The following is a 14,957-nucleotide window of genomic DNA, read 5'->3' as shown; positions in this document are numbered from 1 at the left end:
CCATACTGAGGAACTATAGCAGCGGTGAGTCCCACACTGAGGAACTATAGCAGCGGTGAGTCCCATACTGAGGAACTATGTTGGGAGTGATGACAACAAGAAAAAAAGGCTAAAATTTACTGATATTGATGTTTACAGTTATTTCTATTTAGAACTTGGGACTTATTAAGAGCGAATCCTGGTCGGTGGAAAGCTGTAAACAAGATAATCTTGCTGGTGATGAGGATGAAAAAAGTTTATACACAAATAAAAATATTAAGGAGTACAGTGACCTTAAGTAAAATGATACATTTCTCCAAATTAAATTGTTAAAAATATAACTAATTATTTAAGTGCGCTTGTGTGCAAATAAATAAATGATATTATTGTGATGAAACAAACATTGATGAATGTAGATAACAGGGATCATCCTCGCTATACAAACTGAATAATTACAAAAGGTTTCACATTCACAGCCAGAATAGATACATGTTGGAACGTAATAATATATGTCAGTCAAACTGTAAAAAGTTGTGATAAACACGAACTCATATCTGACCTAAATACGGAAACCATTTGAACTAAACTAAATATAATTAATGATTGACTAGTAATAGGTCATGCAACCTGGCAATATAGGCAGGATGGCATATATTTGAAGAAATGTTGTAGGCATCACAATCTAGTAATGTTTGCATTTCACGTGACTAATTTGAGTAAAATAAACTGAGCCAATAAAATAAGGAACGTCGAGAATAAAGAATTTTTAGAAATAGAAGAAGACATCTTTCTTAAACACTCGATTATTGAGCAATCATATGAGAACAATGTATTAGAGTTCATGCCGACCAGCAGTGAAACACTAGTAAATAACATGGAGAACAATGTATTAGAGTTCATGCCGACCGACACTGACACACTAGTAAATAACATGGAAATAGGGAGTGAGTTAGGAACTAGAATCATAAGAGAATAGTGTTTATAATAGCAAGGAAACGTTATGGAGGAGAAAGGGCTGATAAAGTTCTAGATTTTCGCCAAGCAGACAACAAGGAAGCGAAGAGTCAGGCGGGAACAGACCTTAATATAGGAAACGGACATCACTTGGACTGAATAAGGACACGGCAGCGGGGCCCCGCCGCTGGACCACGATGTGCAGGAGCACAACAACTCATCTAAACCTCCTCAACAAAACCCCAGAAACAGAACACAAATTAATTAGGCCGAATAAAAAATACCAATAATGGACAACCAGATACCAAAGAATCTTATCGTAAAAAAGGCCACACCCAAAGGAATTATGAATGTAGAAGCTTATCCAGAAATAGCAATCCATCACACAAGCAAGAACTGTTCAAGAGAGAAGCATGTTAAGCAAAAATATAAGTACGGACAGTTAAAAAAATCAGTGGCAACCTCCTCAAAACCCTCATACAAACCCTGTCACGTATTGTCCTCCTACAGGAATTCTGTCCAATCATGGGTTCTTAAGTCCATATCAAGTGTTTTTAAGAAAGTAAAAAATACTTACTACTTAATTAAATATAACAAACATTTAAAATAGGCATATTGCAATTGTTTAAAGATAAAATAAAGTATACATTTGTAATAAATAAATTTACACAATAAAAAATAAAGTAATAAGTTTGTCATTGTTTACAATTATTAACATGTAACAAGATATGATAATTATAAGGTTAAGTTAAAATAACAGTCACACAAACCCCCTCACTCAAACCCCTCATATAAGCCTCTCAAACAAACCCCTCACTGACACACACCATAGACTAACTACATTCGGTACGGTGTGATTTTTGACAGTGTGATTATTGCTTACTTGGGTAAACAAAGAGTATTAATGGACATGTTGTTTACTTTGATAGACTGGAGAAGGCCTTGATCTGAATTAATTTGATGAACTAAAATCGGAGGACAGGAATTGGAGCTCGGTTAACGTCCTGATAAACATTTAACTATGTTAGAAATATAGTGATCTTAAATCTCAGGGGATTTGGTCTGATAATAAAGAACTTGTACAAATGAGCTAAGCAGGGAACGAGAGTTGAAACTCGGTAACTGACTTGATCTTATTTCCTGTGTCTGAAATACAGGGGGTTTAAATTTCAGGAAAAACTGATGGGTTATTAACGTAGATACGAGAGAGAGCTAAGGCGGAGGACAAGAGCTAGAGTTCGGTAAATCTGTTATCTTTACTTACTCAGTTAGAAGTATGGCGGGTTTAAATTGCATGAAAATTAATGGGTTATTAACGAAGAAGCACGAGGGAACTAAGACTGAGGACGAGAGATGGAGCTCAGTAACTAAATTATTGTATTGTACTACGCTTGAAATATGGCTAATTAAAATTTTAGGGTGATTGGACTGTTAGTAAAGAAGTTACAGTGATAATTTAAGGCGGAGACAGGAGCTGGAGCTTGGTAACTAAATTATTGTATTTTACTACGTCTGAAATAGCTATGTTTTAAATCTCGAAGAAATTGATTGGATACTAAACAAGTTGTATTAGTAAAGTAAGTTGGGGAACAGGAGCTGGAGCTTGCTTACTGAATTGATTTGATTTACTACGTCTGAAAAACGACTGTTTAAAATTTTAGGGGGATTGGATTCTTAGTATTCAATATACGACAGGGGACTAAAGCAGAGACAGGAGCTAGAACTTTCTTACTGACTCGGTTGATTTGTGTAAAACTGACTCGTTTAATGTAAAGGAACTAACATTACGATGTCGAAAATAGTTGTACGGAATTATGATTGAAAGGGGGTAAGGTAACAGGTAGAGAGAGGGAGGAGGGACGGTCAAGATAAGATTACGGCGGTGAGTTGGCAGCGGCGTTTGGTGGGAGGGTGTGAGATTGGAACTGGTGACGCTGGGGGTTGGGCGGGAAAGGGAACGGGGGGGGGGGGGGGGTGATGAGAGGTAAGGTAGGGCTGGGTAATTAATGACGTCTCATGTAGCTGGCTAAAGCTACAGTTTTAGTTATACAGACATACTCGTTTCTAAGTAAGAATTCTACCTAAAAAGATACAGTCTAAAATAACTGTTTATTCTCGGTATGAACTCTGAAAAATTGGAATTTCTCCTATAAGAACTCTTAACATATTTTCATCATATGAACTCCTAACAAACTTCTAAAATCTCGGAAAATATTTTTCTCATAAGAATTCCCTAATTCCAAATCAGTGACTAGCCAAATTCACCTGTAAACCATGACAACATATCGACAAATGGGGGAAATTTACCTGGAACCCCTGAAGACTTAGCGACAAATGGCGGAAAAAAATTCCATTTGTCGCTGAGCCTTCATCCCTACTACTCCCGGCCGTGTGCCTTTTCTACCACTCCATGCACAGTGTATGGAGTAGTGGAGGCAGACTCCACACACAGAGTATGGAGTGGTGGAGGCAGACTCCATACACAGTGTATGGAGTGGTGGAGGCAGACTCCATACACAGTGTATGGAGTAGTGGAGGCAGACTCCATACACAGAGTATGGAGTGGTAGAGGTAGACTCCATACACAGAGTATGGAGTGGTAGAGGTAGACTCCATACACAGAGTATGGAGTGGTAGAGGCAGACTCCATACACAGAGTATGGAGTGGTGGAGGCAGACTCCATACGCGGTGTATGGAGTGGTGGAGGTAGACTCCATACATATAGTATGGAGTGGTGGAGGCAGACTCCATACACAGAGTAAGGAGTGGTGGAGGCAGACTCCATACACGGTGTATGGAGTGGTGGAGGCAGACTCCATACACAGAGTATGGAGTAGTGGAGGCAGACTCCATACACAGTGTATGGAGTGGTGGAGGCAGACTCCATACACAGTGTATGGAGTGGTGGAGGCAGACTCCATACACAGTGTATGGAGTGGTGGAGGCAGACTCCATACACGGTGTATGGAGTGATGGAGGCAGACTCCATACACAGAGTATGGAGTGGTGGAGGCAGACTCCATACACAGTGTATGGAGTGGTGGAGGCAGACTCCATACACGGTGTATGGAGTGATGGAGGCAGACTCCATACACAGAGTATGGAGTGGTGGAGGCAGACTCCATACACAGTGTATGGAGTGGTGGAGGCAGACTCCATACACGATGTATGGAGTGGTGGAGGCAGACTCCATACACAGTGTATGGAGTGGTGGAGGCAGACTCTATTTAGATGAAACAAGACGAAAAGTGTTAGGAAGTCTGCATATCAGTTGAATGAATGTTGAGGCGTGACCCAAGAGCTTAAGCTCAGCCCTCACCAGCACAAGTTGGTGAGCTTACATCTGTAGTGAAGCACTGACCGTTGGTGCTCAGTAACATGAATATTAAACCTGGTGATAAAGAGGAAGTGTTACCATGTAAGGTCATGTGGCTCCGTAGTCTCATCACGCCCTTGTTGATCTTCCTGGAGCCTCCGTCAGGAAGCAGGTTCTGCTGCCGGAACTGCAGGGGGTCGACTCCCAGAACGTCTGCCACCTGGTCCATTATGTTCTCCATGAAGGTAATGCCCTCTACCGTGCCTGAGGACCACAAGGAACACACACCATTAGCTTGGACATGTCTTTGTGTACTCACCTATTTGTGCCTGCAGGATCGATCACTAGCTCTTGGACCCTTGATTTTCTAGTCGTTGGTTGTTTAATGTAATGACGCCTGGCCTATTTCTCTATCTAGCTTTTATTTCTCTATCTAACTTTTAATGTTATGAATGGAGTCAGCCTCTTCAACCTGCTTCCTTAGATCATTCCATTTGCTCACTTCCCTTAGGCTAAAAGAAAACTTTCTAACATCTCTATGACACATTCGAGTCTCAGGCTTCCATCCGTGACCCCTTGTTCTATTGTTATTCATTGTAAACGTTTCCTCTCTTTCCACCTTGACGATCCCTCTAAGTATTTTATATGTCTGTATCGTGTGCCCCCGCGCCCTCCTCCTTTCTAACGTCGTCAGGTTTAGTTCCTTCAGTCTATCTCTTCGTACTTCATCCTTCGTAACTCTGGGACGAGTCTCGTTGGAATCTTCTGCACTTTTTTGAGCTTCCTTATGTGTTTTTTTTAGATGGGGGGCTCCACGATGGAGCTGCATACTCTAAGAATGGCGTCACATGGGCGGTATACAGTGATCTAAAAACCTCTTTATTCAGGTTTCTGAAGGATGTTCTGACTTTTGCCAGCGTAGAGTATGCGGCAGCCGTTATTCTATTTAAATGAGCCTCTGGAGTTAGATCCGGTGTTATGTCCACTCTCAGATTCTTTTACACTAGTCGTTATACAGAGTTAGTTTCCCTTCATCGTGTATCAACCTTTCAGTCTCCTGGCTCCTGGTCCCATTTCCATCACCTTACACTTGCTGTTATTGAATTCTAGTAGCATTTTCTCGGACGAGCTCTGCAACCTGTTCAAGTCATTTTGGAGATTCTTAAAGTCCTCATGTGTTTCAATCCTCCTCATTAGCTCATCAATCCTCAAACATCGATATATAAGACTCATTTCAAACGACTCATTAAAGTCGTTTACATAAATGAGGAATAGTATGGGACCCAAGATCGATTACTGAGACACCCCGCTTTTTACTCTACGGCAGTCCGATTCCTCGCCCCTCACTGTCACTCTCTGATACCTGTCTGTTAGGTAATTCCACTGAAGCCTAACCGGGGTTTCACACAATTCCCCCATGCACTCGGACTCGTTCAACTAGTAGTACTACCTCTGACGCTGTTTGTTAAGATCAGAGGCGCAGTGGAGCAAATTCAGCTCCTATAATTTCTCTTGGACGAAGTGTGATGGAGATCAGAGTAGTGTTCTACCATCATCAATACGCTGTCAACATAATCAAGGGAAGTGTCCTACCGAAACCCGTTTATCTAATCATTTCTGGCCAGTTAAATGTTAGGTAGATAAGGGCGAACCGGTTAGAATGTGAACCAGCCTCTTAAATAAAGGTAATTAAGCCTTGGCCCTTATTATCTATTATACAGTGTTTTCTCTGATATAGCTGTCATATATTAGGATTCTGGCTTTACAGCTAGTGCCCTTTGACAGGAACAAGAAGAGGAAGCAAGATTTGATACATCAGTTACTGGGTGATGGAAGCTAGCCTCAAACGAGGATAATTTGGTGTCTACATCCTAGTTATACCTGGTGGACTAAGCCTGCTGTACAATAAGATAAGGAACCTCCTCAATGTATACTAATATATCTAATTAACTTTAACTTTATAAAATTAACTAATAATATAGTTAATACTGTAGTTTGATTGGCTGCATATATATGAATTTAATATAAACTCCCCCTAATGTGTAAGGATCGAGTTTGAGATTATTGCAGAAATACAGTCTACTTAACATCATACCAATTGCTATCGAAATATATAAATTAACGTAAATATAAATTCTATATTAATTCATATAAATTAAATAAAAATAAATCTCACAGGTCGGTTCCCACATTATATAGTCCTTCGAACCTAGATGCTATGATCATTCAAACCTAGATGGTCTAGAGAGCTAGATTGTCATCAAATTAAATAAACTAGTGTAATAAATTAGTGAACAATACTTAGCCAGTCAAAGACCGGCAGCGTAGCCTCTTCGAGTGAGCTCAGGAACCCCTCAGCCCAGTTCAGCCTTATTCAGCGGTTTCATGGTCACCCACCGATTTAGTGGCGTGCTATTTTTGTGAAGTGACAGCGCTTATTTTGAAGCCAGCCAAATTAGTGGCCGTGTCCTCGCATGATTGTTCACGGATTTCGTGGTGTTAGTTTCGCGAGAGATTATCCACGAATTTTGTGGAGTTAATTTCGTGAGGTCACTAATAATATTTAATACTTCTTGAAAATATTAGAAGTTTCATAGAGGCAATTAAGAGGCTATCATCAATAATTGTGTATATTATTTCTCTTAAATTGAGAATTATTTAATATATATTGCACTAGTGTTCACAATACAATATTTACTAATTGCCAACCCACAACAGGGTAGGATATTACCATTGACTAGTTGAACTATTTATTGTTCATCTTAGTCCCATTATTACCATAGTCTAGTTGTGCTATATTAAACAACCTAGCACCATTAATGAATGGTGCAGACCCTATTTTGGGAGTAATTGTTACCAGTTCGAGTTGAGTTGCGTATATATAATAATTTATTTATGATCATTACACCTTTGAGTGATTAATTAGTGTCTATACAATCCTAGGGTGATATTGAGGAGCTAATCTAAAGGTACTTCCAGTGACACTGATTTATCACTCAAATCATTAGTGTGTATGATTATATATATATATATATATATATATATATATATATATATATATATATATATATATATATATATATATATATATATAAAAATATATATATATATATATATATATATATATATATATATATATATATATATATATATATATATATATATATATATATATATAATGTGTATTAATTTTAAGTGCTAACCTCTAGAAGAGGTAGGATTATAGCCTAGTGATTGCAGAATTTTACCCTAGGCTACCATCAATACTTGTTCAGTATTATGAGCAACCCAAGTACAAGCCCCACAAGGCTTAACCAACTAGCCAATATGGATAATGCAGGGAGAATGAAAAGAACCCTTGCAGGTCTTAAAGGCCACTTATCAAGACAGATCAAGAAATGTGAGGATTTGTCACAACAATCTCCAGTTGATTATGCTGACCTGGATAGCTATTATCAAGCAGCTGCAGGTAAATTTGAGCAAATCAAATGCCAAATTGCAACATATGTGGCTGAACTTGCCAACACCAATTTATCAGAAACAGAAATAGACGACATTATGGTTGATCTAGCGAGTTATGAAGATCACACTCAGGCCACGTTACGTCAAATTAATTGCCCAGAACAAGGCAACAGCAACAACAACAGTTGCATCTAATACGAGTCAAGCAGAGGCTCGACTACCTCCAATTACTTTTCCCACTTTCTCAGGAAAAGACGAGGAAGATTGGGACGAATTTTGGAACAAATTCGTTGACCTTGTGGACTCAAAACAATCTTTACCTAAGAGTAGTAAATTCTCTTATCTTCAAGGCCAATTATCAGGTGAGGCTAAAACAGTAGTATCTCATCTGAGATTAACTAATGACGGCTACGATCTGGCAGTACAACTCCTCAAGGATAATTATGCTGATCCAGAAGTAAGAACATCACATTTAGTTCATGAGCTGTTGCATTTACCCCCACCGAAGGCTTCAGCTGATTCACTCCAAGTCTTCAAGCTGGAGGTAGAATCAATGATCAATGCCCTCAGCCTGACAGCAGATACAAACGGGGCTGAGTGGGTCTTGAAAATAATTGTCCAGGAGAAAATACCTAGTGACGTATTGAGACAAATGAGTGCTCATTACAATAAAAGTATCTTATCCATGAATGAAATAACTGAGGGTTTAAGGTCAGTAGTTCATCAATTACGAACACATGACAAATTAAAACCACCAAGTAAACCCTCAGAAACCAGTAATAGTAAACCACAGAGTACCAAAGGTACTCCAAATCAATCTAGACAATATAATTCAACACCAAAGTGGAACAGTGGCAGTGTGGGCGTATATGCAGTGGGACCCTCCAAGCCCAAGTTACCGTGTCACCCAAGAACGTGACACCAAAGGGTACTGCATGGAACATGTTTGTTCTGCAATAAGAAACATTCAATGTACCACTGCCCTAATTTTCCTGATAGTGACACCCGTGTTGAGCGACTCAAAGATTTGCAACATTGCACGAGGTGCCTCAGGAAACATAACATCAACGACTGTGAGACCCAATTACACACCTGTAATAGGTGTAACAAAGGTCAGCACCATGTAGCATTGTGCAGAGACACCAAAACAACGTCTCCAAACCCCAAGGTGGAAGATAGCATTCCCACCACAGTACAGTACTGCAAAGTGCAACAAACAAAGAGTGTCCAATCGGCAAAGTCTAAGGGTAATACAACTTTGCCTACTGCCCAAATTACCATCCAGAATAAGAGGGCCAAGGTCCATACCCGTGGGTTGTTTGACCAAGGGTCCCAGAGAACATATGTCACTAAAAAGTTGGCAGATGAACTACAACTAAGGCCTGTAGCCCAGACGACAATCAACATCTCAGTGTTTCTAACAGATGCAGAACCTCAAGTCTACCAGGTGGTACAACCATCAGTACGTTTAGGCAGGTACGTCTGTCAAGTACAAGCCATTGTGGTGGACAAAATACCAGTAGATCTACAAGTTCAAGGTCTGAGAGCAACAGCCAAATTCCTGAGAAATAGAGGAATAAAATTGGCAGATAATATTAAGTCTGATCACCTCACCGACTTCGGTCTCCTTGTAGGGACAGACTACTACCATCGATTCATCGGTAGCCTTACTAAATATCAGGGCATAACCATGTTAAATTCTGCAGGAGGGAAATTACTCTCAGGCCCAGTAGTAAGCCTGAGCAGACCTATGCCTGGAGATAAACAATACCAAAAGAAATCTAAATTTGTCAGCTGATTATATTTCTCCAGTAGCATTATACTAAGGAGATTACAGCTGATATTAGCAACAGAGGTTGATGTTAATATCATCACTTAAAGCTGAAGATGAGTTCATGAGGCCTCAGTGGCAAATCAGTGAACAGTAGCTTAAACAGCTACAAGTCACTGCGACCAATGTCACTGAACCCACTGCAGTCTCAGAACCATTCTTGACTTTAATGATGGGCTATTCAATCCTCTGAATCAATTAACTAAATTAAACCCCAATAAATCTGATGACTGATTTTGATACATTTATTATTTAATCAAGATGAATTCTATGGGTCTCAGTGTATATATATCAGTGACCAGTTACCTGAACAAGCTTAAAGTTATCTAATGTCACTGATCTCACTGCAGTCCCTGAATCATACTTGACTGTAGTACTTGATCACATTCAGTCTTCTGGGTTAAATAATATGTATTTAGGCTTGAATTTTAGCCTTTCAAGAGTTAACAGGGAAATGAAATTGCATTAGACTTCTAATCCCTGCAACTCTAGTACAGGACATTCATCCTGTACGATCAGATGCACAAATGTGTGATTATTAACTACTAACATCAAATTAATCTAATAATTCGAAGGAGGAGTATAGATGTTCGTCTGTTCTAAATAGGACTTCGACCCGTGAGCAGCCCCCTGGGGAATTATATCGGAAAACCCAACACCATTTAATAATATTACATGCAATCGGCAGATAATATTACTGCTGTGTTGTATAAACAAGTTACCCATAGAAAATGTAGCTTGTAGTGGAATTTTCCGTCAATAGAAAACGGGATATAATTGCCACATAGTACTATAAATTCACCACCTATTGTGTTGGGAATTTATTCTTAAATACATTAGTATTTGGACTTTTATTATCATAAAAACATCTCATTTGAATTAACATAATTATCAGTATCAAAATAAAGTAAATGTGACCCTTCTATCAGTTACTGATATCTGGACAAAGTGCCAAGGCATCAGTGAGGAAGAAGTGGTCAGCGATTGTTTGTTAAGATCAGAGGCGCAGTGGAGCAAATTCAGCTCCTATAATTTCTCTTGGACGAAGTGTGATGGAAATCAGAGTAGTGTTCTACCATCATCAACACGCTGTCAACATAATCAAGGGAAGTGTCCTACCGAAACCCGTTTATCTAACCATTTCTGGCCAGCTAATAAATGTTAGGCAGATAAGGGCAAACCGGTTAGAATGCGAACCAGCCTCTTAAATAAAGGTAATTAAGACTTGGTCCTTATTATCTATTATACAGTGTTTTCTCTTATATAGCTGTCATATATTAGGATTCTGGCTTTACAGCTAATGCCCTTTGACAGGAACAAGAAGAGGAAGCAAGACTTGATACATCAGTTACTGGGTGATGGAAGCTAGCCTCAAACGAGGATAATTTGGTGTCTACATCCTAGTTATACCTGGTGGACTAAGACTGCTGTACAATAAGATAAGGAACCTCCTCAATGTATACTAATATATGTAGTTAATACTGTAGTTTGATTGGCTGCATATGTATAAATTTAATATAAACCCCCCTTAATGTGTAAGGATCGATTTGAGAGATTATTGCAGAAATACAGTCCACTAAACATCATACCAACTGCTATCGAAATATATAAATTAACGTAAATATAAATTCTAAATAAATTCATATAAATTAAAAAAATATAAATCTCACAGTTCGGTTCCCACAGTAAGGTTTGTGATGTTGTGTACCTTGACTTTAGCAAAGCTTTTGACACAGTGTCACATGAAAGATTCATTAAAAAGATAGAGCCTTCCGGTATTGGGGGTGGTATAAGAAGTTGGATTAGGGCTTGGCTATACCAAAGAAAACAAAGTTAGTATTAAATGAAGTTAAGTCAGAGTGGAAAAATGTTAGCGAAGTGCCTCAAGGCTCTGTCCTGGGACCTCTGTTATTTATGAATTATTTAGATTCAGGTTTGAAAAGCAATATTTGAAAATTTGCCGATGATACGAAAATCGGGAGGGAAATAAACACAGAAAAAGACTTACAATCTCTTTAAAACTATTTAAATAGAGTTTTGAAATGTTCAAAAGATTGCCAGATGCAGATTAATACTGACAAATGTAAGGTTTTGAGGCTAGGTAATGATGATAGAGTTACAGGATATGAGCTAGATGATGATGAGATTGCGAAGTCGGAATGCAAAAGGGATCTTGGAGTTATGATTAGTAAGAATTTAAAACCAAAAAAATCAATGCCTAAATGTTTTTAATAAGGCAAAAAGGACACTGGGATTTATTTTTCGAAACGTTAGTAATAAAACACCTCTGTCATTCTTCAGCTATATTATTCTCTTGTTAGGCCCCATTTAGATTATGCAGTTCAGATTTGGTCGCAATACCTTAGAATTTTTTCAAGCGTAGGTTAGACATATGAATGAGTTTGGGATATATAAATAAGAGCTGCCTCGTATTGGCCAATAGGCCCTCTGCAGTTACCTTCATTCTTATGTTCTTAATGTTATTTGTTTGGTCGGCTAACATGAAAGCTTTGTACCATTATGGATAAGTCGGTTAATGCAAGTGTCTGGCATCACCAGAATGCGAGTTCATGTCACTTCATTGCCTCAAAATGATTTTCATATATACATATATAAATAATTTCATTCATCTGGGCCCTTGGGAGCTCGAACCACCGACCCCAAGAGTGTGAGGCAGAAGCTCTATCGATTTTGCTAAGAGTAGTCTTAATAAGGAAAGATTCCAGAAGCAACTAACCTTTGATCAGCTGAAATTTTAGACTCTATGACTACTAATTAAGCTCAGAGGAATTAGTGATCCACGTTCCACGTCTATTTATTCATCAATCCGTCCATCTACCCATCTTACCATCCATATATCCATCTAATCTATTTATCTATCCGTCAATCCACCAATTCATCTATCCATCCAACTATCAATCCTTCTATCATTCTTCTATCCGTCCATCTATTCATCTATCTATTCATCCATCCATCTGTCCATCATTTCATATATATCTTCATCTATCCATCAGTCCACCTACCCACCTATTCATCTACACATCTGTCTATCCATCCACCAATATATGCATCTGTCTACTGTCTGTCACTAGCTGTGCAACCCGTCCTCTTAAAAATAACGTTATTTTTGGCTCATATGCGCACTATGGCCAAAAACTGAGGAAATTTGAAAAAAAATCGGCTCACGAATGTGATGTACTGTCCTGTCTTCTTTTTGAGTCCTCCAGCTTAGTCTGTTAGGTTAGGAGAGGATACTTTCAATTAACGTTTTTCATGACGTTTTGAAACTTTAAGACAATTTCCTGCTCTCCTAACCTACCAGAGAACCCTTAACTTACAGTTTTGGAAAAAATAATTCGAAATTTATTCTCAATTATTTTTCATATTCAAATTACGTCAGTTTTCGGCCATACGTGCAAACGGCTAAATTCAGATGTAATTTGTAAGAGGAAAGGTTGACGGTTAGTCTCTGTTTTTTAATCTTTGTCTTTATCTATCTCTGCCTGTCTATCTATCTATCTGTCTCTCTCTCTTTTATCAAAAATATAATTGTCGTATGTGTTGGTGGTGGGCAGTGAGAGGAGCTCAGTTGAGTGAAATACTAAAAAGAGAAACGTTGCCCGTTACTCTGATAAAGATAATAGTTGCCCCTTAATCTGGTAAAGATAATAGTTGTACCTTACTCTGGTAAAGATAATAGTTGTACCTTACTCTGGTAAAGATAATAGTTGTACCTTACTCTGGTAAAGATAATAGTTGTCCCTTAATCTGGTAAAGATAATAGTTGCCCCTTAATCTGGTAAAGATAATAGTTGTACCTTACTCTGATAAAGATAGTTGCCCCTTAATCTGGTAAAGATAATAGTTGTACCTTACTCTGGTAAAGATAATAGTTGCCCCTTAATCTGGTAAAGATAATAGTTGTACCTTACTCTGGTAAAGATAATAGTTGCCCCTTAATCTGGTAAAGATAATAGTTGTACCTTACTCTGGTAAAGAGAATAGTTGCCGCTTACTCTAGTAAAGAAACATTGATTGAGAAATCTCAGACGCTGTGTAAGGATCGTTTGTTTTAAGTGAGTACAAACAAATTATAGACAACAATAAATTTCTGATAATTTTCCCAAAATCAGTGAATAATAGTGCATATTACTGTATTTTTTAAATATTTAGCTGTGTAGCTGTCAGGCAGTGCCAAAAATCGTCGTGGGGGGTCTGAATGTGGCAAGCTGTTCCCTGTTGAATTCTGGTGACATCAACCAGCCTGTGTTTATCCCGTACCCCAGACTATTTCCTCGGCCAGTTTGGGTGAGGCTAGACCCAACTGAGTGGCCTCCAACTTTGAACATTATGGAAAAACAAAATTGCTAATAAAGGCATAAAAGGGACAGATTGACCAGTGTTCAACATGTCCTCTTAAAAATAACGTGGCATTTTGGCCGTTTACCCGTATTGCCGAAAGTGGACGTAATTTGAAAATGAAAAAAAAATGAAAATAAATTTGGGATTTTTTTTTCAACAACAGTAAGTTAAGGGTCCTCTGGTAGGTTAGGTGGGCAGGAAATTCTCATAAAGTTTCAAAACATTATGAAAAATGTTAATTGAAAGTTTCCTCTTCTGACCTTACTGAGTAAGCCGGACGCCTCAAACAGAAAACGGGACAGTACGTAATTTTTGTGAGTCGATTACATTTCAAATTACGTCCACTTTTGTTCATTGTGCGGCGTATACGAGCGAAAAGCGACGTTATTTTTAAGAGGACAGGTTGAAAAAAGTGCGTAAATAAAAGTGGGTTGTAGTGCTGACCTGGACTCCGACAGGCAGTGTTGGCGGCCGTGTTGGTGAGGACGTACTGAGGGGTGAGCAGCCAGTTGGGGCAGGTGTAGCAGCTGGGGAGGGAGAAAGCAGCGTAAGCAGAGCTGTTGGGGGTGTTCCAGGACCCAGCGTCGCTCGTCAGCGTTGCCTCCACCGCCTGCAGTAGCCCTGCGTCGTCCACTCCCACCTGTATAAGCTCAGCTCATGTCTCAATTGTCCCTCTCTTCTTTCTTTTCTCTTTACCCTTATTTATTTTCCTTTCTCCCTCCCCTGTCTCTCCTCTTTCCCTCCCTCTCATCCCCTTTCTCTCCCCTCCTCTCTGCCTCTCCTCTTCTCTATCACCCTCTTTCTTCAATGTCCACAAGTGAAAGTTGTTAACATTAGGAGAGTCTACAAGCCACTAGTACTGGACTAAAACCAAGCTCTCGTAAGTCAGGCCGAGCCCTGGGCCGGGCTTCCGGGGTAGAAAAACTCTCAGAACCCCATCAAGGTACAACCCAGGTACATGTTCACAACACTAAGACAAAAACAAGTGAAGTTTGGAAGCCAGTTTCCCTCCATAACTATTGTATTTGACAATACACTTAGAAATTATTTTC

The 14,957-nt window shown here is 39.0% G+C and overlaps 1 protein-coding gene across 1 annotated transcript in view; it reads right to left on the bottom strand.

The window, feature by feature from the left end:
- Positions 1-14,957, bottom strand: part of LOC138354749 (xanthine dehydrogenase/oxidase-like) — a 171,556-nt gene that overhangs the window by 40,768 nt on the left and 115,831 nt on the right. The window contains exons 21-22 of the mRNA XM_069309237.1: positions 14,350-14,545; positions 4,350-4,514 (exon numbers count right to left, since the gene is read on the bottom strand). Coding sequence (XP_069165338.1) covers positions 4,350-4,514; positions 14,350-14,545 — 361 coding nt within the window. The remainder of the gene's footprint in view (positions 1-4,349; positions 4,515-14,349; positions 14,546-14,957) is intronic.

Source organism: Procambarus clarkii, chromosome 64, assembly GCF_040958095.1.
Source record: "Procambarus clarkii isolate CNS0578487 chromosome 64, FALCON_Pclarkii_2.0, whole genome shotgun sequence".
Lineage (NCBI taxonomy): Eukaryota > Metazoa > Arthropoda > Malacostraca > Decapoda > Cambaridae > Procambarus > Procambarus clarkii.
Note: the sequence above shows the minus strand (reverse complement) of the source record. Positions and strands in the feature narration are given on the sequence as shown.